Raw genomic sequence first — 25,479 nt, forward strand, 5'->3', positions numbered from 1 at the left:
CCCTTGTATAACATGTATACTCGGAACTTTGTGGAGAGTGGAGAATAACACTCCATGTCAAGATGTTTGTTTATACTAATTTATTTTAGGTAGACTATGAAGGAAGTTCTGCAACTTATATTTATCACTCTGGGCACCTCATTCCTATCAAATCTACTGCCATGAGGGTAAGCGAGAACCTTTGATGCTGAGGGTGAACAAGGGAGCTACTGGCACCATTTGTCACATCTTTGGTTGCACAACCAGAGACCGAACCTGCCACCTCCCAAACTTGATGCATATGCTTTACCAGTAGGCTATCAAGGCCTAACTGAGTATAAATAAATAAATCTACTCTTCAAAATGCATAAAGAAAAGTTCAGTTCCATGTTGAATCCTTAGTGAGATTTGTTTAAAAATTGGTGAGAAAACACTGTAAGGTAAGTTTTTCTTCTTCTTTATATAGCTGCATAAAACTTCTGTAAACTGTTGAGTGAGTGAGTTAGTATACCTGTTCCTTCCGGAGTAAATGTTTATGTATGTCAAACTCGTCCAGTAGCAAGGACTTCCCCACTCTGTGAACCATCATGCTTATGTGTGAGTTCTCAAAGGGAATTTTTAACAGCTTCTTGATATTCTGTTAAAAATATATAACGTGTTTAAATGAAATATAAAATATTCCTACCTGTCCTTTTGCAAAATACCAGGAAAATTGCAAAAAACTCTTTTTACCCTGCTAAATTTCTAAAATGGACTGGTCCGTCATTCAATTTGGGCAGTACCATTCATTATTCAAATGGGTGTTCACTGAAAGCCTGCTGGTGGCAAGTGATTATGCCTTTGTGACCAGTGCAGACCAAGATCAGCCTGCACTTCCGTGCAGGCTGATCATGGTCTGCTCTGTTCACTATTCAGTCAGCAAATTTTCAGTGAACACCCCTTCGAATAATAAATGGTACTGCCCAAACTGAATGAAGGACCAGTCCATTTTAGAAACTTAGCAGGCTAAGGATTAACAATTTTTACATTCAGCTATGTAAAGGAACTTGTAACATAGTAGAAGTGGACGTATTAAGGCTTTGTCCGGGAATGATTGCCTCATTTATGCATATACTAACAAAAACTGGGTTTTTTAACTCATCTTCATTAATATTTTGTTTGATTTGCAAGATTATCCTTTAGCTGTGTTAATTTCTTGGTTATTTCAAATTAAATATTCAAGAATTCAAATTAAATATTCAAGAACTTACATGTTTAGGATAGGCTTTATACTTGTTTAGAAATACCTTTTGTATTGTAAATTTATTGTAGCCTAGTTTCCCCTTGCAAAACTTTACCATATATATTTTTTTTTGGGGTGGGGTGGGGGGAAAAAAAGAGAGAAAACCTCTACAGGCAATATAAATGTTATGTGGCTGTTTTTATTTTCCAACTGATTTTCTTCTTACGACTACCAAATTATATAAAGGTTGTGAAATACCTACATCAGCATGAGTTATAACATCTACTTCTCCAGTAAGGTCAGGTGACTTATGTGCCATATCAATACTGAAATAATAACAAAGAGGGTACTCTAATTATTAAATAAAATTTGAATGACAATTTAATCCAAGTCCCATATTAAATTAAATAATCAATATTCTAAATCTTGCATAAAACTGCTGTTCTTGTCACTTTTTGGGAATGTTTTAATAGAAGAGAAAACTTGTGTTAACAGAGAGATTCTTGCGCTCATGTGCTGTAAAAACACCTTTTTACATATGCATGTTCCATGGCAAAGTGTAAACATATTACAGCCCAAAAACGGATAATTCAAAAAGAAATAATGTCAACGTGACAAAAAACAAACTCAGACATTCACTTGAATTTCATGGAAATTTAATGACGTTGCGGGACAATGTATTCATTTATTAGTTTTTACGTGGTTCATGCTACAATAACATTAGCGCATGTTCATTTCATGTTATAACATCTACAGAATGGTTGGTACCCTGGCTGCCAGAATGAACTCGGGCACCAAACAATCCCTCGGGATTCTGCATGTTTTATAACCCGCAAAAACATGCATTATTTACAGCAGCAATATATTAACTGAGGGCATTGTGACAGAAGTCAGTGTAAGAAATAAAGATTTTCTGACACTAGCTGGAATGGCTTTAACATAAACCATAAAAGTTCTTAAAAGCAAGTCTTTCAGGATAGCGCTTATACTTCTATTAAAAGCAACTTTTTACCTTTGGGCTGTCCTGGAGAGTTGTTACATAAACTTCTCTGTTTGATGCAGGATTTTCAATTTCTTACACGGTACATGTAAGATATTCAGTAACACTTTAATTTCAATGTTATAAAAAACTGTTGTCCACATTTTAACCGATTTACTGCCAACTAAACATACCTGGAAAACTCAGATGGTTTCCGAGAACTACGCCAAGTAAGATCATGTACATGCTGCTCTAATTTTGAAGAGCTTCTCAACCAGTTTGACGGTGGAATGTTCAGGTTCGTGTGCAAACGTAGTGGAGCAATGTGCGTGGAGAAATGAACAATTCCATGCCTAACTTCTGCATCAGACCGAACCTCTTTCAAAGGGACCACTGCTTTACTAGGTCCGTAACTGACTGGTACCAGCTGATTGTCAGCCTGAAAGAAACCACAATATTCCTACAATGTAACCCCAATCAAGGTGATATGAATGTGCATTTTTTACCATTTTGAGAAAACCTTTTTTAACCCTTACCATGCTAAATTTCTATAATGAACTTGTCCATCTTCCAATTTGGACAGTGCCATTAACTGTTACAAGGGGTGCTTACCAAAAATATACTGGCTGAATAGCGAACAGTGTAGATCATGATCAGGCTGCATGGATGTGCAGGCTGATCTTGGTCTGCACTGGTCGCAAAGGCAGAATCTCTTGCTGTCAGCAGACTAAAGGTTAAAGGTTTGAGACCATACAGACATTTTACTTACATGTACACAGAAGTATAAGTAAAAACAATAATTTGCACTTGTTCAATAACATATTTAACTGGGTTGATAACAGGAAAAAGTGTATATGATAAATCCTAAAAATATGCTGGGCGTTCGAGTGCCAAATCTTTGATTTGACCTAGTGACATAGTTTTTGACCCCAGATGACCCATTTTCAAACTTGGCCTAGATTTCATTGAGGTCATCATTCTAACCAAATTTCATGAAGTTCAGTTGAAAAATACAGCCTCTATCGCATACACAAGCTAAATGTTGACAGAAGACAGACAGACAGACAGACAGATGACGGAAGCCGGACATCGAGCGATCACAATAACTCACCTGAGCACTGGAGTGGGGATGGGAAGTTTTTGTAATGGACTCTGGATTATTGAGGGAAGAAGTAGTAGGAGCGTAGGATGAGGGTGTATGGAAGTTGAGAACCAGATAGGAGAGATATAACTATGTCAGAATCCAGGTCATCACAGTCCTTGGATCCAGTGACCTCTTATACCAATTGGTAATTTTGGCTCCAAATATCAAAAGAGATTGGTCAATATATGCTATGAGCAAAGCACAAATATATCACTAGGTCAAAATCAAGGTCAAAGTTCATTTCGGTACACAAAACTGTGCATGTGGTCCATGCATGTGGTCCAAATTTGAAAACTGTAGCTTGAGAAATGTGAAAGTAGGTCACTAGATCAATTTCAAGGTCAACTTTCATTTCGGTACACAAAACTATGCATGTGCTTCAAATTTGAAGGCTGTAGCTTGAGAAATGTGAAAGTATGTACTAAGTAACAAGAGATCACAGAGTGATCTTGGCGCCCACCATTGAGCCATTTTTGACTGTTCCAATTTCAAGACTAGCCCAAGGTCAAAATCAGGGTCAAATTTCATTTCGATACACAACACTGTGCATGTGGTCCATGCATGTGGTCCAAATTTGAAAGCTGTAGCTTGAGAAATGTGGAAGTAGGTCACAAGATCAATTTCAAGGTCAAAGTTCATTTCAGTATACAAAACTATGCATGTGCTTCAAATCTGGAGGCTGCAGCTTGAGAAATGTGAAAGTAGGTACTAGGTGAAAATCAATGTCAAATTTCAATTCAGAACACAAAAATATGCATGTGGTCCAAATTTGAAGCCTGTAGCTTCAGAAATGTGAAAGTAGGTCACTAGGCCATTCTCAAGATCAAAGTTCATTTCAGTACACAAAACTACGCATGTGGTCCAAATTTGAAGGCTGTAGCTTGAAAAATGTGAAAGTAGGTCACTAGGTCAAAATCAAGGTAAAATTTCATTTCGAAACACAAAACTATGCGTGTGGTCCAAATTTGAAGCCTGTACCTTCAAAAATGTAAAAGTAGGTCACTAGGTCAATGTCAAGGTCAAAGTTTTTTGGTACAAAAAGCTATGCATGTGGTCAAAATTTGAAGGCTGTACATGTAGCTTGAGAAATGTGGAAGTAGGTCACTAGGTCAAAATCAAGGTCAAATTTCATTTCGGAACAAGAAACTATGCATGTGGTCCAAATTTGAAGCCTGTACCTTCAAAAAATGTGAAAGTAGGTAACTAGGTCAATGTCAAGGTCAAAGTTTTTTCTGGTGCACAAAACTATGCATGTGGTCCAAATTTGAAGGCTGTAGCTTGAGAAATGTGAAAGTAGATCACTAGGTCAAAATCAAGGTCAAATTTCATTTCGAAACACAAAATTATGCATGTGGTCCAAATTTGAAGCCTGTACCTTCAAAAATGTGAAAGTAGGTCACTAGGTCAATGTCAAGGTCAAAGTTTTTTCGGTACACAAAACTATGCATGTGGTCCAAATTTGAAGGCTGTAGCTTGAGAAATGTAAAAGTAGGTCACTAGGTCAAAATCAATGTCAAATTTCATTTCGGAACACGGAACTACGCATATGGTCCAAATTTGACGCCTGTACCTTCAAAAATGTGAAAGTAGGTCACTAGGTCAATGTCAAGGTCAACTCATGTCAAGGTTCATCTTGCCACTCAAAAATATACATGTGGTCCACATTTGAATGTTGTAGTTATTGACAAGAAGATTTTAAAAGCTTTTCCCTATATAAGTCTATATGAAACATGTGACCCCCGGAGCAGGGCCATATTTGACCCTAGGGGGATAATTAGAACAAACTTGGTAGAGAACCACTAGATGATGCTACATTACAAATATCAAAGTCCTAGGCTTTGTGGTTTGGACAAGAAGATTTTCAAAGTTTTTCCCTATATAAGTCTATGTAAACTATATGACCCCCAGGGCGGGGCCATATTTGACCCTATGGGGATAATTTGAACAATCTTAGTTGAAGACCACTAGATGAGGTCACATACAAAATATCAAAGCCCTAGGCCCTGTGGTTTTGGAAAAGAGGTTTTTCAAAGTTTTTCCCTATATAAGTCTATATAAACCATGTGACCCCCGGGGCCGGGCCATATTTGACCCCAGGGAAATAATTTGAATCATCTTGGTAGAGGACCACTAGATAATGCTTCGTACCAAATATCAAAGCCCTAGGCTCTGTGGTTTTGGACAACATGGTTCATACAGAATATCAGAGACAAAATTCAAGTACTTTTCAAGGACTTTTCAAGGACTTTTTACAATTTTTCAAGGACTATTTTTTTCAAAACCACGACCTAATCTGAATAACTTTTATTATGTAAAGCAAAAATAAAACAACCATCACTTGTCACACCTTTGAAAATGACGTAATTCGATTATTAGATTGATGTGATTCACTATTTTGCTGAGGTTTATCGCTTTTCTTGTGATTTTTTAGCGCACTCCTGCTGATGATACATCAAAATTTTGTCACACGACGTACAAATACACTTCGTTCTGTCTGCTCTATAGGGCTTCATCCACTGTTTATATTCGTCTTTTGTCTCCCGCTTATTTGAGTAAACATGTTTATTTTTCTTACTCATTTTAATTCTCTGGAAACACTCGCAAATAGCTAAAAATTGCGAGTTATTATTCCCCCGTACTTTTTAAACGGAAACGGAAACATGCAAACGGTGATATAGTAGAAATAGCACTCTGTAAATATCGATAAAGTTTGGCCGTAGACCACTATAATAGCATACGAGTGACCCGATCCTGCAATTTCACGAATTTATTTTCATTTTCTCCGATTTATTTTAAGCCTTAAATTCTTTTTGCAAAACAAAGTTACGGAAAGAATATTTTCAAGGAGTAAAAGGTCAAAGTCAAGGAGTTTTTTTCAAAATTCAAGTACTTTTCCAGGTTTTTTTGGGTTTTTGTCATTTTCAAGGAGTTTTCAAGGACTACCATCGAATTCAAGGACTTTTCAAGGCCTGTGCGAACCCTGGACAAGAAGATTTTCAAAGTTTTTCCCTATATAAATCTATGTAAATTATAGAAATAAACAAAGGGCCATAACTCACTCATAAATTGTTGAACCAGTCTGATTTTCAGAGGGACACAACTAGGGTACCAATACATCATTCTGACAAACTTTGAAAGTTTGGTCAAAATCCCCCAAGTAGTTTCTGAGGAGATGCGATAATGAGAAATTGTTAACGGACGGATGGACGGACGGAATGACGGACGGACCATGGACGCAGAGTGATTTGAATAGCCCACCATCTAATGATGGTGTGCTAAAAATCAAGGTCAAATTTCAATTCAGAACTCAAAACTATGCAAGTGGTCCAAATTTGAAGCCTGTAGCTTAAGAAATGTGAAAGTAGGTCACTAGGTCAATCTCAAGATCAAAGTTCATTTCAGTACACAAAACTAAGCATGTGGTCCAAATTTGAAGGCTGTAGCTTGAGAAACGTGAAAGAAGGCCACTTAAGGTAAAAATCAAGGTCAAATTTTATTTCGAAACACAAAACTGTGCATGTGGTCCAAATTTGAAGCCTGTACCTTCAAAAATGTGGAAGTAGGTCACTAGGTCAATGTCAAGGTCAAAGTTTATTTCGGTACACAAACCTATGCATGGGTCAAAATTTGAAGGCTGTAGCTACAGAAATGTGGAAGTAGGTCACTAGGTCAAGATCAAGGTCAACTCATGTCAAGGTTCATCTAGCCACTCAAAACTATACGTGGTCCAAATTTGAATGTTGTAGGTTAAAAACAAAAAAGTAGGTCATTTGATCAAAATAAGTGACCTTGACCCTAAACAAGAGAGATGACACCATTTATGAGTTATATGCAATTTTTTTTTCTTATTATGGAAACAGAGAATGCACATAAAATTACTTATAGCTGATAATTAAACCCATACCCTAAACGAGAGAGATGACACCATTAATGAGTTATATGCAATTTTTTTTTTTATTACGGAAACAGAGAATGCACATAAAATTACTTATATTATAACTAATAATTAAACCCATACCCTAAACTAAACAAGAGAGATGACACCATTAATGAGTTATATGCAATTTTTTTTTTTATTACGGAAACAGAATGCACATAAAATTACTTATATTATAACTAATAATTAAACCCATACCCTAAACTAAACAAGAGAGATGACACCATTAATGAGTTATATGCAATTATTTTTTTATTATTATTGAAACAAAGAATGCACATATAATTACTTATAACTAATAATTAAACCAAGAAATCTGAGAACTAAACAAATTAATCATCAATCTGCTAGGGTAGTCCATTTACTGCTGAGGTGTAATAGGAAAATAATGAACAACTTGAATCATTATCTCATTAGTGTCTGCAGACTTTATGACCCTTCTACAGGTAAGGCCATAAAAAACCAATTAACTACCTGGAGGGCCACTGGATATAAAATTATATTAGAAATCGAAATAAACAAAGGGCCATAACCAGTCTTGATTTTCAGGGGGACACAACTAGGGTACCAATACATCATCCTGACAAAGTGTGGTCAAAATCCCTCAAGTAGTTTCTGAGAAGATGCGATAACGAGAAATTGCTAACGGACGGACTACTTGCTAGGCTTTTAAAAGGTAGAGTTTGCTTGTAGTCTAAATAATGAGACCTCAGGTAGACCGATTTAACATTCTGATATTTTACGTTGTCTACCTAGGCGGATATCGAAAAGTCAAAACAAGAGCTGTCGGAGGACAGCAACGCTCGACTATTCAACAGCCTTGTCAATTGAATGAATACAAAAGTCAAGAAAAGGGGCATAATTTTGTAAAAATGGGAAAAAGGGTTATGGAACCTTCACAGAGCTTATCAGCTCATAAAGTGAACAAGTGCGTGAAGTTTCAATCCTTTCCCGTAAGTGGATACTGAAATACCAGCTTACATACAAAAACTTAACCAAAAACTGCTAAGTCGAAAAAGGGGCATAATTTTGACAAAAAGGCAAAGTAGAGTTAAGGGACCTACACAGTGCATGTCAGATCTTGACAGTGAACAAGTGTGTGAAGTTTCAATCCATTCCCATTAGTGGGTACTGAGATACCAGCTTACATACAAAACCTTAACCAAGAATTTCTAAGTCGAAAAAGGGGCATAATTTTGACAAAAATGCAAAGTAGAGTTATGGGACCTACACAGGACACGTCAGATCATGACAGTGAACAGGTGTGTGAAGTTTCAATCCATTCCCATTAGTGGGTACTGAGATACCAGCTTACATACAAAACCTTAACCAAGAATTTCTATGTCGAAAAGGGGACATAATTTTGTAAAAAAGCAAAATGGAGTTATGGAACCTGTCCAATGTAGGTCAGTTTATCACAGTGAATAAGTGTGTGAAGTTTCAATCCATTCCCACAAGTGGTTACTGAGATACCAGCTTACATACAAAACCTTAACCAAGAATTTCTAAGTCGAAAAGGGGACATAATTTTGTAAAAATGCAAAATAGAGTTATGGAACCTGTGCAATGTAGGTCAGTTTATCACAGTGAATAAGTGTGTGAAGTTTCAATCCATTCCCACAAGTGGTTACTGAGATACCAGCTTACATACAAAACCTTAACCAAGAATTTCTAAGTTGAAAAAGGGGCATAATTTACTAAACAAGAGGACCATGATGGTCCTGAATCGCTCACCTATCTCCACATGACCCAGTGTTCAACTGAGTATGACATCGTCATTTCTATTATTTGACATAGTGACCTAGTTTTTGAGCAAATGTGACCTAGATATCATCAAGATAAAAAATTCTGACCAATTTTCATGAAGATCCATTGAAAAACATGGCCTCTAGAGAGGTCACAAGGTTTTTCTATTATTTGACCTAATGACCTAGTTTTTGAAGGCACTGACCCACTTTTAAACTTGACCTAGATATCATCAAGGTGAACATTCTCACCTATTTTCATGAAGATCTCATGAAAAATATGGCCTCTAGAGAGGTCACAAGGTTTTTCTATTTTTCGACCTACTGACCTAGTTTTTGACCGCACATGACCCAGTTACGAACCTGACCTAGATATCATCAAGCTGAACATTCTCACCAATTTTCATGAAGATCCATTGAGAAATATGGCCTCTAGAGAGGTCACAAGGTTTTTTCTATTTTTAGACCTACTGACCTAGTTTTTGACCCCACGTGACCCAGTTTTGAATCTGACTTAGATATCATCAAGATGAACATTCAGACCAATATTCATGAAGATCTCATGAAAAATATGGCCTCTAGAGAGGTCACAAGGTTTTTCTATTTTTAGATCTACTGACCTACTTTTATCCCCACGTGACCCAGTTTCGAACTTGACCTAGATATCTTCAAGGTAAACATTCTGATCAATTTTCATGAAGATCCATTGAAAAATATCGCCTCTAGAGAGGTCACAAGGTTTTCCTATTTTTAGACCTACTGACCTAGTTTTTGACCGCACATGACCCAGTTTCGAACTCGACCTAGATATCATCAAGGTGAACATTCTGACCAATTTTCATGAAGATCCATTGAGAAATATGGCCTCTAGAGAGGTCACAAGGTTTTTCTATTTTTAGAACTACTGACCTAGTTTTTGACCCCACGTGACCCAGTTTCGAACTTGGCCTAGATATCATCAAGATGAACATTCTGACTAATTTTCATGAAGATGCATTGAGAAATATGGCCTCTAGAGAGGTCACAAGGTTTTTCTATTTTTAGACCTAATGACCTAGTTTTTGACCCTACGTGACCCAGTTTCGAACTTGACCTAGATATCAACAAGATAAACATTCTGACCAATATTCATGAAGATCTCATGAAAAATATAGCCTCTAGAGAGGTCACAAGGTTTTTCTATTTTTAGACCTACTGACCTAGTTTTTGACCCCACGTGACCCAGTTTCAAACTTGACCTAGATATCATCAAGGTGAACATTCTGACCAATTTTCATGAAGATCTTGTGAAATATATGGCCTCTAGAGAGGTCACAAGGTTTTTCTATTTTTAGACCTACTGACCTAGTTTTTGATGGCACGTGACCCAGTTTCGAACTTGACCTAGATATCATCAAGATGAATATTCTGACCAACTTTCATAAAGATCCCATGAAAAATGTGACCTCTAGATTGGTCACAAGCAAAAGTTTACGGACGCACGGACGCACGACGGACACCGCGCGATCACAAAAGCTCACCTTGTCACTTTGTGACAGGTGAGCTAAAAAAGCAAAATAGAGTTATGGAACCTGTGCAATGTAGGTCAGTTTATCACAGTGAATAAGTGTGTGGAGTTTCAATCCATTCCCACAAGTGGTTACTGAGACACCAGCTTACATACAAAACCTTAACCAAATCAGGACGCCGACGCCAACGCGGACGCCGACGCAGACGCATGAGTGAGTCCAATAGCTCTACTATTCTTTGAATAGTCAAGCTAAAAATATAACGATATTCAACTATACAATTATATTGACTAGGTTTGCTTGTTACAATCTAGCTTAAGATACTTCAGCTCTCCCGGTTTATATGCTGGATTTGGACGGGAGCGCTGAAGTGACACTCCGTAGGGAAATCATAGCAATAATCGTGCCAGAAATCTGACACGCGTTCATACATATATACGTCAGAGACCACCAATTCAAAGAAGAGCTGTCGGAGGACAGCAACGCTCGACTATTCAACAGCCTTGTCAATTGAATGAATACAAAAGTTGAAAAAGGGGCATAACTTTGTAAAATGCAAAGTAGAGGTATTGAACCTCTGTACTGCATGTCATATCATGACAGTGAACAAGTGTGTGAAGTTTCAATCCTTTCCAATTTGTGGATACTGAGATACCAGCTTACATACAAAAACTTAACAAAAAACTGCTAAGTCAAAGGGGCATAATTTTGTAAAAATGCCAAGTAGAGTTATGGGACCTTCACAGTGCATGTTAGATCATGACAGTGAACAAGTGTGTGAAGTTTCAATCCATTCCAATTAGTGGATACTGAGATATCAGATTACATACAAAAATTTAACCAAAAACTGCTTAGTCGAAAAAGGGGCATAATTTTGAAAAGAAAGAGAGTAGAGTTATGGGACTTGCTTAGTGCATGTCAGATCATGATAGTGAACAAGTATGTGAAGTTTCAATCCATTCCAATTAGTAAGTACTGAGATACCAGCTTACATACAAAACCTTAACCAAAAATTTCTATGTCGAAAAAGGGACATAATTTTGTAAAAAAGCAAAATAGAGTTATGGAACCTGTGCAATGTAGATCAGTTCATCACAGTGAATAAGTGTGTAAAGTTTCAATCCATTCCCACAAGTGGTTACTGAGTTACCAGCTTACATACAAAACCTTAACCAAAAATTTCTAAGTCGAAAAAGGGGCATAATCTGGTAAAAAAGCAAAATAGAGTTATGGAACCTGTGCAATGTAAGTCAGTTTGTCACAGTGAATAAGTGTGTGAAGTTTCAATCCATTCCCACAAGTGGTTACTGAGATACCAGCTTACATACAAAACCTTAACCAAAATCGGGACGCGGACGCGGACGCAGACGCCGACGCCGACGCCGACGCATGGGCGAGTGCAATAGCTCACTATTCTATGAATAGTCGAGCTAAAAAGTACAGGGAACTTACTGAGAATGAGGTAAGTGTTTACCTGGGAATAAGGTAACGTCTGTGCGTTCTGATTGGTCAGTCATGTAAACAAACCCAGGAAGTGATTATTTTTTCAAAATTGATATTTTTTCACTGCATTTACAGTATTTTATTATACATTTTGACAAAATTTGCTACATTTTATGTGTATTGAAAAAAAGTTTTATCAAATGAATTTCTCCCGCCATGTCAATGATGTAAACAGGGGGTCATCTCATTTACATGAAAATTACTTAAATAAAGTATCACTATTCATATGTTTTTCTTCTGATATTTTGGTAGAACTAGGATAGTTCTTGAAAAAATTGTAATTAGATATACATGTTTCGATGTATGGAAGGCCGTACAGGCCATAATGTTACAATGTAAGTCTATGGGAAAACAATTGGTGGTCTCAAACCTATAATAGAGCTAAAACATGACTTTCGTCGGAAGCCATCACAGGTAATGTAAATGGCCAAAAATCTGTTGTAAATGATGTAGAAAGACGTTTTCGTGCAAAAATAAACGTGAAATTTGATTTTTGTTAAATTTTGGCCTCTTTTTTTAACAGGTGTGCCCATTTTTATCTGAGCTTTTGGGCGAAAAAGGATAATTTTTATCTCTGTAATGTTAGAGAATGATCAAAATTATTAGACCTTATTTCTATTTTTTACGGAATGAATCGTATTTCAGCTTCCAAGTGAAATCAAATGCAGATAAGTGAAATTTTTCACGAAAAATTACAATCTGACGACGACAGGGACCGAGTCTGGGCATATAAATCGACAGGGGGTGACCTCAGTAAACTGTCCATATCTTTCTTAAAACTGAACATTTCTTGATGAAACTTTGTAAGACATCTGGTATTGGATCATGTTTCACAATATCACTGTAAAATTGGAAAATGTGATACGAAACATTCATCTATAGGTCAGAGACCACCAATTCAACAAGAGCTGTCGGAGGACAGCAACGCTCGACTATTCAACAGCCTTGTCGACTGAATGAATACGAAAGTCGAAAAAGGGGCATAATTTAAAAAAAGCAAAATAGGGTTATGGAACCTGCATAGTGCTTATCAGTTCATGACAGTGGACAAGTGTGTGAAGTTTCAATCTATTCCCATTAGTGGGTACTGAGATACCAGCTTACATATAAGAATTTAACCCAAAACTCCTAAGTTTAAAAAGGGGCATAATTTTGTAAAATGCAAAGTTGAGTTATTGACCCTTTGCACTGCAAGTCATATCATGACAGTGAACAAGTGTGTGAAGTTTCAATCCTTTCCCATTAGTGGATACTGAGATACCAGCTTACATACAAAACCTTAACCAAAAAATTCTAAGTCGAAAAAGGGGAATAATTTTGTAAAAAAACAAAATAGAGTTATGAAACCTGCTTTGTGTATGTCAGATTATGACAGTGAACAAGTGTGTGAAGTTTCAATCCATTCCAATTAGTGAGTACTGAGATACCAGCTTACATACAAAACCTTAACCAAAAAATTCTAAGTCGAAAAAGGGGCATAATTTTGTAAAAAAGCAAAATAGAGTTATGGAACCTGTGCAATGTAAGTCAGTTTATCACAGTGAATAAGTGTGTGAAGTTTCAATCCATTCCCACAAGTGGTTACTGAGATACCAGCTTACATACAAAACCTTAACCAAAAATTTCTAAGTCAAAAAAGGGGCATAATTTTGTAAAAAAGCAAAACAGAGTTAAGGAACCTGTGCAATGTAAGTCAGTTTATCACAGTGAATAAGTGTGTGAAGTTTCAATCCATTCCCACAAGTGGTTGCTGAGATACCAGCTTACATACAAAAACTTAACCAAATCGGGACGCGGACGCCGACGCGGACGCATGGGCGAGTCCAATAGCTCTACTATTCTATGAATAGTCGAGCTAAAAAAGTACAGGGAACTTACTGCGAATGAGGTAAGTGTATACCTGGGAATAAGGTAACGTCTGTGCGTTCTGACTGGTCAGTCATGTAAACAAACCCAGGAAGTGATTATTTTTTCAAAATTGATATTTTTTCACTGCATTTACAGTATTTTATTATACATTTTGACAAAATTTGCTACATTTTATGTGTATTGAAAAAAAGTTTTATCAAACGAATTTCTCCCGCCATGTCAATGATGTAAACAGGGGGTCATCTCATTCACACGAAAATTACTTAAATAAAGTATCACTATTCATATGTTTTTCGTACGATATTTTGGTAGAACTAGGATAGTTCTTGAAAAACTTGTAATTAGATATACATGTTTCGATGTATGGAAGGCTGTACATGCCATAATGTTACAATGTAAGTCTATGGGAAAATAATTGGTGGTCTCTAACCTATAAAGAAATCGGCAGCAGAACTTTCTAATCAGTTAATATATAGTAAAATCTACCATTGTGCCATATTTTACGCATCAAAACCCATAACTGAAGGCAGAAATACCTGACAATTTCGAACTGGCCTGAAACGTTTACTCTACACTGCCATCTTGCTCCCTTGAAATACGATACTGACCTTTCACCCGCGCGAACCGCTAAGAGAGCACTAACATGTGCCGCTTCGTGTTTGAAGTTGCATCAGCATCCCGGTGACAAAAAACTTGGGAAAATGGTTATTTTTTATTGAAATTGATTTGAATTATTATTTTCATAGATAAATCCTTAAGAAAACTGGTATGTATAAATTATATTTTGTTTACAAGGTGCTCTTTATGTATATTTTTAGCGGTTCGCATGGTGATGTCATGCGAGAATCTCGCAGTAGCTATTCAACAATGGCCGCCGAAATGATGCTGATCTAACAGTGACTTGTAAAAATCGGCGATTTTATTGTAAGATTTGCTTGCAGAATTTGATAAATGGTGTTAACTGATGTAGAAGTAATTACTTTATCAAGATACCCATATGTCTTCGTTCAGAATTTCAGCTGACTACGTTTGCGATGAAAAGTTGGACAACTTTTTATTTTGGTATGGTTTCATAGTAGGCCTGATCCAAAACCCTAAAGCCGCAACTATGAAAAAACAAAATATGAAAAAGCGGCATTTAGAGTTTTGGAAGCCAGGACTAGTTACAATCACTTAAATAAATTGAAACAATAATCTATTCAATAAAATAAAAGGAAAAACATGGTATTCTGTATGACCTACAGCATGGATTTAGGGAAAAAAGGTCATGAATCAGAATGCGTTACTCAGTTAGTTATGTTAATAAATGATTTGGTCACTTCAGTCTACAATAAGAAACAAGTAGATCTTATACTTATATAGATTTTAGTAAGGCTTTCGACAAGGTTAGCCATGAGAAAGTCTTACTAAAAATGCATGAATATGGAGTCAGAGGTAACACACTAAGATGGGTCAAAGGCTTCTTAGATGATAGGATCCAATCAGTAGTCCTAAATGGCACTACCTCTGATGCCATCCCAGTATCATCAGGTGTCCCGCAGAGGTCTGTACTTGGTCCCCTGGCTGCTCTTCCTAGCTTACATAAATGACCTCCCACAAAACGTCAGTTCCAAAGTCCGTCTGTTTGCAGATGACACGGCAATATATCTAACATTGTCATCTGCAGACCAATCTGTCACTCTCCAAAATGACCTAAAACTTCTAGGAAAGTGGGAGTTGGAGTGGGATATGGAGTTCAACCCCTCCAAGTGTCAAGTGATCCACGCCACTAGAAGGAAACATCCTATCCCTACCCAGTATTACCTACATGGAGTCCAACTTGAATCAGTCAGCTCAGCTAAATACCTAGGCGTGGATATCTCAATCTCAAACCTATCATGTGCATTCATTTTTTAACATTATCGCTTCAGTTTTTCAACACCGCTTGAGAAGTAATACAATTTGAATTCTATGAAGATTTCAATAAAATATCGACGGAAATGTAAGCAAATTTGTATGAAAACGGTCGAATTTTCATATAATCATTTGTTAAATTTCAAACAGCGCGATCTTAATTACTGATTTCTTTCTAAGAGAAAATAAATGATATATACAATGGGCATAAAATTCAGACTTTTGACCAGAAAGAACAAAAAAACAGAATTAAAAAATCTTAAATAATGAAAAAGCGACAGTAATTTAAATACATTGAGTAAAACGATTTTTTTTGGTAAAAAGGTTTCTGTTAGTGCGGCGGAATAGGGTACGTGACCTCGTGGACGTAAATAGAAAAAAACAAAATGATGTTGTTGCGGTTTTTAATAAGTTTTAAATGAATCTTTGTACATGTATTTTTTTTTTTATAAAATATTCTTCTCAAACGATAATGTAAATTTCTTGAGGGCAAATAGGTCACATGTATGGCGCGAAAACTGTAATATGACGTAATGCCATGACAATCTCGTGCAACAATACCGCTTTGATCTCCACTTCAGATGTCATGATACCGACACACTTCTTTTAGCTCTTTGAGAGGATGTTAATTGATGGTGAAAACAGGCCAATTACTTAGTTTATCAACAGAATAATTACCGATGATCTTCAACTTTTTTTTCCGCCATCAAGACGGGTAGGTGGATGATGATTATGGTGTCCATATTTTTAAAACACTTTTCAAAATAATTATTTTTCGGGAAGTAAGTCCTGAGAAAATGAAAATAACTGATGTTTAATACTGACACTTTGGGAAACTACGGTAGGGGTTAGACTGTGATTATTTTTACTATCGATGCAGTTATTATATGGAGAGCAACTTGACGGTGAGGTGACAAAATTAAGTGAAAGAAAAATGTTGGGGTGAAAGAAATTTAAGAGTAACAAAATGAATATCAAAAGGAAACTAGTTACGGCTATGTTTTTTTGAAAATTGGTGTGAACATAAATTGTTCCTTAAAAGGACATTTTAAAATTTCATTATAGGCGAGTGACTGTCCACTAAGGGAGTAATTTTACTAGCTATAATCCTGAGGTTGTGTGAAAAAGATTTACACTTGTACAGTGCTTTAGGGTATAGCGGATTTTAGGGTATGAGGATGATGGTAAATTTATTCAGACTTGAAATTGGATAAATTTATATATCATTCTTTTATGCAGCAAACAGACATTCGACATACATTTAAATATTGCTTGTGGTTATTTTTCTATGTCATCAAATGTAATAAAGCTCCTAAAGACAAATTAGTGTATATGTAAAAAGTAAAGTAATGAAAGTATTTAATGAAATTTAAAAAGCTTGATTATGTGAAAAGGAACATTATTATTCTGATTTATATTAAAGAAGTCTTGGAAAGTTTGTTAAGATGTTGATTTTAAACTTATAATTTAAAAAATGACCAAAGCTATCCTGTACACCCTAAATCAGCTCATATGTAAACAATGGCGTGGAGAGAAAAAACACATGAATTTCTATGAAAAGCTGACTGTTTTAAGAAGAATAGATGTTTTCTGTCTGATATACTGAAAAAAAAGCTATTATTGTCATTTCTTTGAATTGGAATGCAGGAAAAATTAGTTAGTTATCCGCTATACCCTAAAGCACTGTATTTTAGAAGTGCAGGTGTCCCATAAACTTGTCCGAAAACTTGTCCTGTCCGGCTACTGATTTCCACCCATTTAAAATCTTTATTAAGAACATTATCTACTGGTAAAAAGCAGACTAACCTGTTCCTTTAACTTCTCTGCCATTGTTTCTAAGAGTTACCGCACGGCATATTATGTCCCAAATTGTATTTTTGTTTGTATTTTTCCCGAAATTTCTAGAAATAATAATGCGGCGTGATATCTATAAGACGTTATATTTGTAAATGTAATAGAACACTAATTTGTGCAGGAAGCTGTCGAAGGTTAAAGAAAACTAAATATTATAACTACTTGCTATGAGACATCAAAGAAGTATAAAAAAAAATATTTTTATAGCTCTTTGGAGACATGAAGGTAGTAATTCGCCGGATTTGGCGCAGTGGTCCACTCGAATATAGTCTATCTATCTACCCTACCCTACCCAACCTACCTACCTACCTACCTACCTACCTACCCACTCTCTCTCTCCCCCCCCCTCTCTCTCTCTCTCTCTCTCTCTCCCTACCTACTGTTGTGTAACTGGATTACATACATACTAAGGGACACAACAACGCTGTATCAGCAACACTATTAGGACATTGAGTTATTGTTACTGTGTTCTATAAGGTATCAAGACGTTTCACCTCCTAGACGTTTCTCCCCTAGACTTTTCACCTCCTGGTTGTTTCACCCCTAGATGTTTCACCCCCTGATTATTTATAGTGATTAAATAGGTGTTAAATGATCTTTTGTTATACTTGACTGATCTTTGATTAATGGTAGGTGTTGAGCAGTCTCAGATCAAAGAAGCATAACAGCAGAACTTTAGCACATACTTAATCAAAATATACAGCAACTTTATTTGGAAATAAAAAATGATGTTGATTAAGTTTTTAAGAATAATTCTGCAGTCTTATAAAAAAAATTGCAGTTAATAGGTCTATTGAATTAAATATGTTAATTTTTGTACATACATTTTTTATTTCTGAATAAATCAAAATAATTTAAGTATTTTTTTAGAAAAACTCTAAAAAAATATATAAACTAGAAATGTGTCCATGGGACACAGATGCCCCCACTACATGACATTAGTCAGGGGCCAGAACTCCTACAATACTGAGTGAATCCGGATGCGAAACCCCAGGTGCACAACTACACATGCTGACCAACATTTCTGTAAACTTTGGCCTATATAATAGGCATGTTTCATTGTCAAGTATTCAGTATTGTAGATGTAAATTAAAATGTATTAACCTTAAGAGTGTTATTCATATTGGGTCTCGAACCCTAACTTGGTTTATCCTGACAAGTAAATGACATAACATGGTGTCAGAAGTTAAAAACTGACACAAAGTGGACTTACATTAAATTGTAAATTAATATGGATTAACATTAAATTGTTTATAACAGAGTGCAACATTAAATTGTTGGAATAATGGCGAAATTATCACCTCCAGAAAATTTCGATTTTACGAATCCGAGCAAATGGAATGAGTGGAAACAAAGATTTTCATTCTATCGAACTGCATCAAAACTGCATAAGGATAATAGAGAGATCCAGGTGGCTACATTAATTTATACAATGGGTCAAAATGCAGACAATCTGTTGAAATCCTTCAATCTATCAGCTGATGATAGCAAGAAATTTGAAAAAGTCTTGGACGAATTTGATAAACATTTCAATCCAAAGAAAATGTTATACATGAACGTGCAAAATTTCATTCAAGACGACAAAATCAAGGAGAGACCGTTGAGTCATTCATACGAACACTTTACGAATTGTCTGAAAATTGTGCATTTCCAGGAGACACCAAAAATGAGCAAATAAGGGACAAAATTGTGATTGGAATATTAGATACAAATTTATCTGAGAAAATGCAATTAGAATCAGAACTCACACTTGAAAAGGCAGTTCAAATGGATAGACAAAGTGAAATCGTAAAAACGACAGGTCAAAGATCAGCACGATAAAGAGCGAGGGTCAGCGGACGAGGTCAGCCGCGGAGCCAGACCAAAACAGTCTTTGGGAGAATATCGGGCGCCGAAGCAAAATCCAACAAAAAAGAAACAACATAGGACTCCGATGCCTAAAGGACAAAATCAATGTACTAGGTGTAACCGGACGCATATTCAGGGAAAATGCCCCGCAAAAGGGAAAAACTGTCTCAAATGTGGAAAGATGGATCATTTCTCTGTGTGCTGCAGAACTAAAACACTAAATGAACTCGCAGAAAAAAGTGATTATCTGGGAACAATAGAAACAGGAGATGGTCAATGGAGAGCCAAACTAAAGGTGAGACATTTGTTAGTCTGTTTTAAGATAGACACTGGGGCTGATGTTACGGTGATACCTGAAACTGTAGACCGGCAATTATCGGTTTAAATTTGGTCAAGCTTAACATCGATGAAGTTACTTCGGTAGATTCTGTTAAGCGCACCCATCCTAGATTGTTTAGGGAGCTAGGACAGTTAGATGGAGAATACCGTATTTCCCTTAATGAAGGAGCGAAACCGTTTGCTCTAGCAGTACCGCGACGCGTACCTATTCCATTGCTTCCAAAAGTAAAAGCTGAACTTGAAAGAATGGAAAAGTCAGGTGTCATTTTCAAGGTCGATCAAAGCACTGACTGGTGTGCAGGCATAGTCTGTGTACCAAAAAGCGATTCTAACGTTCGTATATGCGTTGACGTTACCCAGTTGAATAAAAATGTACGCCGTGAAAATTATCCCTTGCCCATTATAGATCAAAGTTTGGGGCGGATGGCGGGTGCAAAGTATTTCAGCAAGCTAGACGCCAATAGCGGGTTTTGGCAAATAAATCTTGCACCAGAAAGTCAGTTACTCACAACATTCATAACGCCATTTGGTAGGTTTGCATTTAAACGACTGCCTATGGGGCTTAGCAGCAGTTCTGAATATTTTCAGAAGCAAATGTCGCAAATCCTTGAAGGCATAGACGGTGTTTTATGCCAGACTGACGATATTCTAGTTTATGGACGGACAAGTGAAGAGCATGACTCAAGACTAGAGACTGTCTTAACTAGGCTAGAACAAGCAAACTTGACTCTTAACCAAGACAAATGTGTGTTCAAGAAAACTCAGGTAAAGTTTGTTGGACATATAGTTGGCCAAGATGGCATAGCTGTAGACCCTGACAAAGTCAAGGCTATTAGGGACTTGGCACCTCCTAAGGATGTGCACAGTGTTCGAACTTTCATGGGCATGGTCACACAGCTAGGAAAGTTTTCCCCACTTCTAGCTGAGTATTCAAAGCCAATTAGAGATTTGCTGAGTAGTAAAAATCAATTTTACTGGGGTAGTGACCAACGGGAAGCATTTGATAAGATCAAGTGTATTTTGACAGAAACACCTGTTCTTGCACTGTATGACCCAAACAGAGAGACTACTCTTATGACGGACAGCTCCAATTATGCAATTGGTTGTGTAGTGCTCCAGAAACAAGACAATGGTGAATTCAAGCCAGTTTCGTATGCTTCAAGGGCTTTAACTCCAACAGAACAAAGGTATTCAACCATAGAGAAAGAAGCTCTAGGGGTCACATATGGATGTGAAAAGCATAAGGACTTCTTAATAGGGAAATCCTTTACTATAGTTACTGACCATAAACCATTAGTACCACTTCTGGGACAAAAGGACTTGAGTGAATTACCAGTACGAATACAACGTTTCAGACTGAGACTCATGCAATTTTCGTACACAATTTCACATATGCCTGGTAAAGAGTTAATCATACCTGACCTACTTAGTAGACATCCAACGTGTGACAGTTTGACATTTGAGGATAGGCAAAACTGCACTGAAACTCAAATGTATGTTGATTTAATACTTAAAAGTTTGCCAGCCACAGACAAACGACTGCAGGAAATAAGGTCAAAGCAAATGTCAGACTATGTCTGTCAAATATTAATTGAATTTACTCAAAATGGGTGGCCTGAATCAGAGTCATGTGAAATTTCAAAATTATATTGGAAATTTCAAGGTGAAATTACTGTAAACAATGGGTTGTTAATGAGAAATGACAGGCTTATTATTCCATCTGAATTGAAAACAGATATTTTGGCTAGGTTACATGAGGCCCACCAAGGGATCAATAAATGTAGATCAAGGGCAAAAGAATCTGTTTGGTGGCTAGGAATAAGCAAAGCCATTGAAAATCTTGTTAAAGGGTGTGTTACTTGCGCTAAAATGCAAAACGAAAAAAGAGACCCATTGATTGCTACACCTTTTCCAGACAGGTGTTGGTCTAAGTTAGGTTCAGATTTGTTTCAATGGCGCGGTTGCACATATTTGCTGGTGATAGATTATTATTCTCGCTACATTGAAATAGCTAAACTCAGTTCACTGTCGTCTGCGACTGTTGTTGCGCATCTTAAATCAATATTGTCACGTCATGGACTATGCGACACTATAGTCACAGACGGAGGTCCGCAATATGCTTTGTATACTTTCAACAAGTTTTGTGTTGATTACGGTATCGAGCACATAACCTCAAGTCCGAGGTACCCTATGGGTAATTCAGAAGCTGAACGTGCCGTACAGACTGTCAAACGTCTGCTGAACGCGTGTGATGATCCGTATCTCGCTTTGTTGACATATCAGGCTACTCCGTTGCAAATTGGGCTTTCGCCAAGTCAATTTTTATTCGGGCGTCAGATTAAAACTACGGTACACTCCCTCAAGCGCCACATAAGCTTGATCCGAAACCGGTAAATTCTAGAGAGATACAGCAGAAAGAAAAGAATTACTGTAATTACTCAAAAGAAAATTACGACAGGTCTAGACGCGCTCAGTACCTTCCTCCACTGAAGCAAGGGGATGGGGTATTTGTGAAAGACATGAATATTGAGGGCAAAATAATAAAAGAAGATTCACGACCGAGATCATTTGTTGTAGAAACTCCTAAAAGTATTATTTCAAGAAATCGTAGACATTTAGTTAAACTGAACAAAACAGTAAGCTTTGATAAAGAAATTGATATCCCATTCCAGTCACCAGTGTCTAACGAACAATCAGACTCGCAACTGTCTCCTAATCAAAACACATCAAATGCTGAAAGTTCAAACAGTGTTGTTACAAGGTCTGGGAGAATTTCCAAACCGCCAGATCGTTTAAACTTGTAATTGTTTGAGGCAGTTTACAATTATTGATTTAATTTAGCTTAGGTTAGCAATAACAGTGGAATGTACGATGTGACATTTCAATTATGTTTTTACATATTTTATTTTTATTAGTGCATAACACCACCATGATGTTACAGACAAACCTCGAGTTAAAGATCAACAGTAACTTTCATACTTTGGAAAAGGGGTGTTGTGTAACTGGATTACATACATACTAAGGGACACAACAACGCTGTATCAGCAACACTATTAGGACATTGAGTTATTGTTACTGTGTTATATAATAGGCATGTTTCATTGTCAAGTATTCAGTATTGTAGTTGCACTTGTATCATGTAGATTAAAATGTATTAACCTTAAGAGTGTTATTCATATTGGGTCTCGAACCCTAACTTGGTTTATCCTGAAAAGTAAATGACATAACACCTTCCTACCTATCTGCCACGCCCTCATCCCGAGTATTACGTGTGCGCGTCTGTGCGAGAGATTTAATAGAAGAACTGAACTCATCATCATCATCATCTATGATAATGCAAGCAGTCCTTTTGGACTATACTGGCCATGCGTGGGGGTTAGTAAAGTGAAAGATTATCAAGCCTCCCAAGCTACTCAATCCACCCAGGGGGACATTGACAATGTGATAAAAAATAGTGCAAAAACCTACTCAAGCCCTTAAAGCCTATACATTGCATAATCTACTATGTACATGGTGAAGAAACAAGAGAGGTAGTACTGTTAAAAGATAAAAGCATACATGTACTGTCTAGGGGATGTGTGGTAACCCAGTCAGTTCCGACTTAAACACAGCGTTTGAGTCATCGCTGACTAAGTGCACCGGCAGTGAGTTCCATTCAACTATTGTCCTAGGGAAAAATGAGTACTTTATGTAGTCAACTGATGAGTGTGGTATATGTTATGCTAGTTGATGGTGATGTCTGGATGTTCTTAATAGTAGATCCATATATTGTAAAAGTATTATGTCAACAAGCCCATAATGTATTTTATGGAAGAGGCTAAGACGGATGTTCTGTCTTCTGCGCTCTAAGGACTCCCATTGTAATTGCTGTAGTAATTGTGTTACAGTACCCGGCGACTTTGAATAGTTGTTGGTAACAAACAAAGCGGCCCTCTTTTGTACCTTTTCTAATTTTTCTGCTTGTCATTTAATTGATAAGGGTCCCAAACAGAAGCACAGTATTCCAAGGAAGGTCTGACTATTGATTTGTAGGCTGCTGCTTTAGTTTCAGGTTTGGCAGAATGTAGATTTCGTTTTAAGAACCCAAGATTTTGACTGGCCTTGTTTGTTATTTTGCTAATGTGTGGAGACCAACAGAGATTAGATGAAAGTTCCACACCGAGATAGGTAGCTTGTTTGACCTCAGACAAGGGTTGGTTGTGTAGAAAGTAGTCAGTCATGGCTGGTTTAGATCTAGGTGGGGCATTTGTCTACGTTGAAGGCCATCCTCTACTTCCTCTCCCACCCTTCCAGTCTGACCAAATCTGCTTGAAGGGTCTGTGAGTCCACAGCTGAGCGTATTACTCTATAGATGATACAGTCATCAGCAAACAGTCTCACATCCGAACGAACACTGGCAGGGAGGTCGTTTATGTAGAGAAGAAATAGAAGAGGCCCTAAAACGGAACCCTGGGGGACGCCAGAATCAACTGTGGCTACAGGCGACATAGCACCATCAACAACTACTTTCTGCGTTCTATTACTGAGAAAGGCTTTTATCCAGTGATGAGCATTGCCTCTGATGCCATAAAATTTAAGCTTGTGGGGGAGTCTTCTATGGTCTACTACATCAAAAGCTTTACTAAAATCCATTATAGCGACATCAACCTGGCCTTCCTTTACAGACTTGACAAGATCATGAACAAAGCCCACAAGTTGGGTCTTACATGATCTACGTGCTCGAAAGCCATGCTGATTGTCAACTATAATATCATTTGCATCCAGATGATCAAGGGTGTTACTAACTACAATGTATTCAAGTATTTTGCATGCAATGCATGTCAGTGACACTGGCCTATAGTTGCTAGGTTTGAACTTCTCCTCCTTTTTAAAGACAGGGGTGACATTTGCCTGATTCCAATCAGATGGTACGAGTCCGGACTGTAAGGACTTACTGAAAATGAGAGTGAAAATTGGTGCTATTTCATCAGCACACTCTTTAAGAATTCTAGATTTTATGGCATCTGGGCCAGCTGCTTTATGGGGATTTAGTCCTTTAAGTAGTTTAGAGACGCCATTTTCAGAAACGGAAATATTTTTCATGTCAGGGTAAGGACTGTTTCCAAGGTCTGGGAGTACAGAATCATCTGGTTTGGTAAAAACAGAGGAAAACTGATGGTTTAATATATTTGCCTTATCACGAGAACTGGACTTTAGCATGCCATCTTTTCTAAGGGATGCAACACCACAGGAGTCTTTCTTAAGACTTTTAATGAAACTCCAAAATTTTTTGGTAGTTCCATGCTTTTGTTCAGTAGGATCACAAACAATGTTGTAAATGTAATTCCAGTAGGCTTTTCTTGTTTTCTTTTGTATAAATGCTTTCAGTTTCTTAAGTTTATCAAGGTACTTTCCTTTTGACTTTTTGAACTTGGCATACAGTCTATCCTTTTTTAAGCAACTTTTTTTCCCAGTGTTTATCCAAGCCAAGTGGTTTTCCCATTTACATTTTAGATGGTACGTAATTATCTGTCAAACTCTCAAGTTTAGACGTGAAGTTATCCCAAAACTCCTGGACATTTAGTTTATCGCACATTTTATTTAGTTCTATTCCAAAATTTATGAACTCTGATTTAAAACCAGCCCAATCAGCTTTATCAAATAAAAGTATCTTTCTTTT

At 37.0% G+C, this 25,479-nt stretch overlaps 1 protein-coding gene across 1 annotated transcript in view; it reads right to left on the reverse strand.

The window, feature by feature from the left end:
- The window catches only part of LOC123546804 (erythroid differentiation-related factor 1-like), a 77,196-nt gene extending 59,483 nt beyond the window's left edge, over window positions 1–17,713 (reverse strand). Inside the window, exons 1-4 of the mRNA XM_053551111.1 lie at window positions 17,586–17,713; window positions 2,375–2,619; window positions 1,464–1,527; window positions 491–616 (exon numbers count right to left, since the gene is read on the reverse strand). Of these exons, the coding sequence (XP_053407086.1) occupies window positions 491–616; window positions 1,464–1,527; window positions 2,375–2,619; window positions 17,586–17,609 (459 nt within the window). The 5' untranslated portion in view covers window positions 17,610–17,713. The remainder of the gene's footprint in view (window positions 1–490; window positions 617–1,463; window positions 1,528–2,374; window positions 2,620–17,585) is intronic.
- Window positions 17,714–25,479: the final 7,766 nt, after the last annotated feature.

Source organism: Mercenaria mercenaria, chromosome 9 (genome assembly GCF_021730395.1).
Source record: "Mercenaria mercenaria strain notata chromosome 9, MADL_Memer_1, whole genome shotgun sequence".
NCBI classification, from domain to species: domain Eukaryota; kingdom Metazoa; phylum Mollusca; class Bivalvia; order Venerida; family Veneridae; genus Mercenaria; species Mercenaria mercenaria.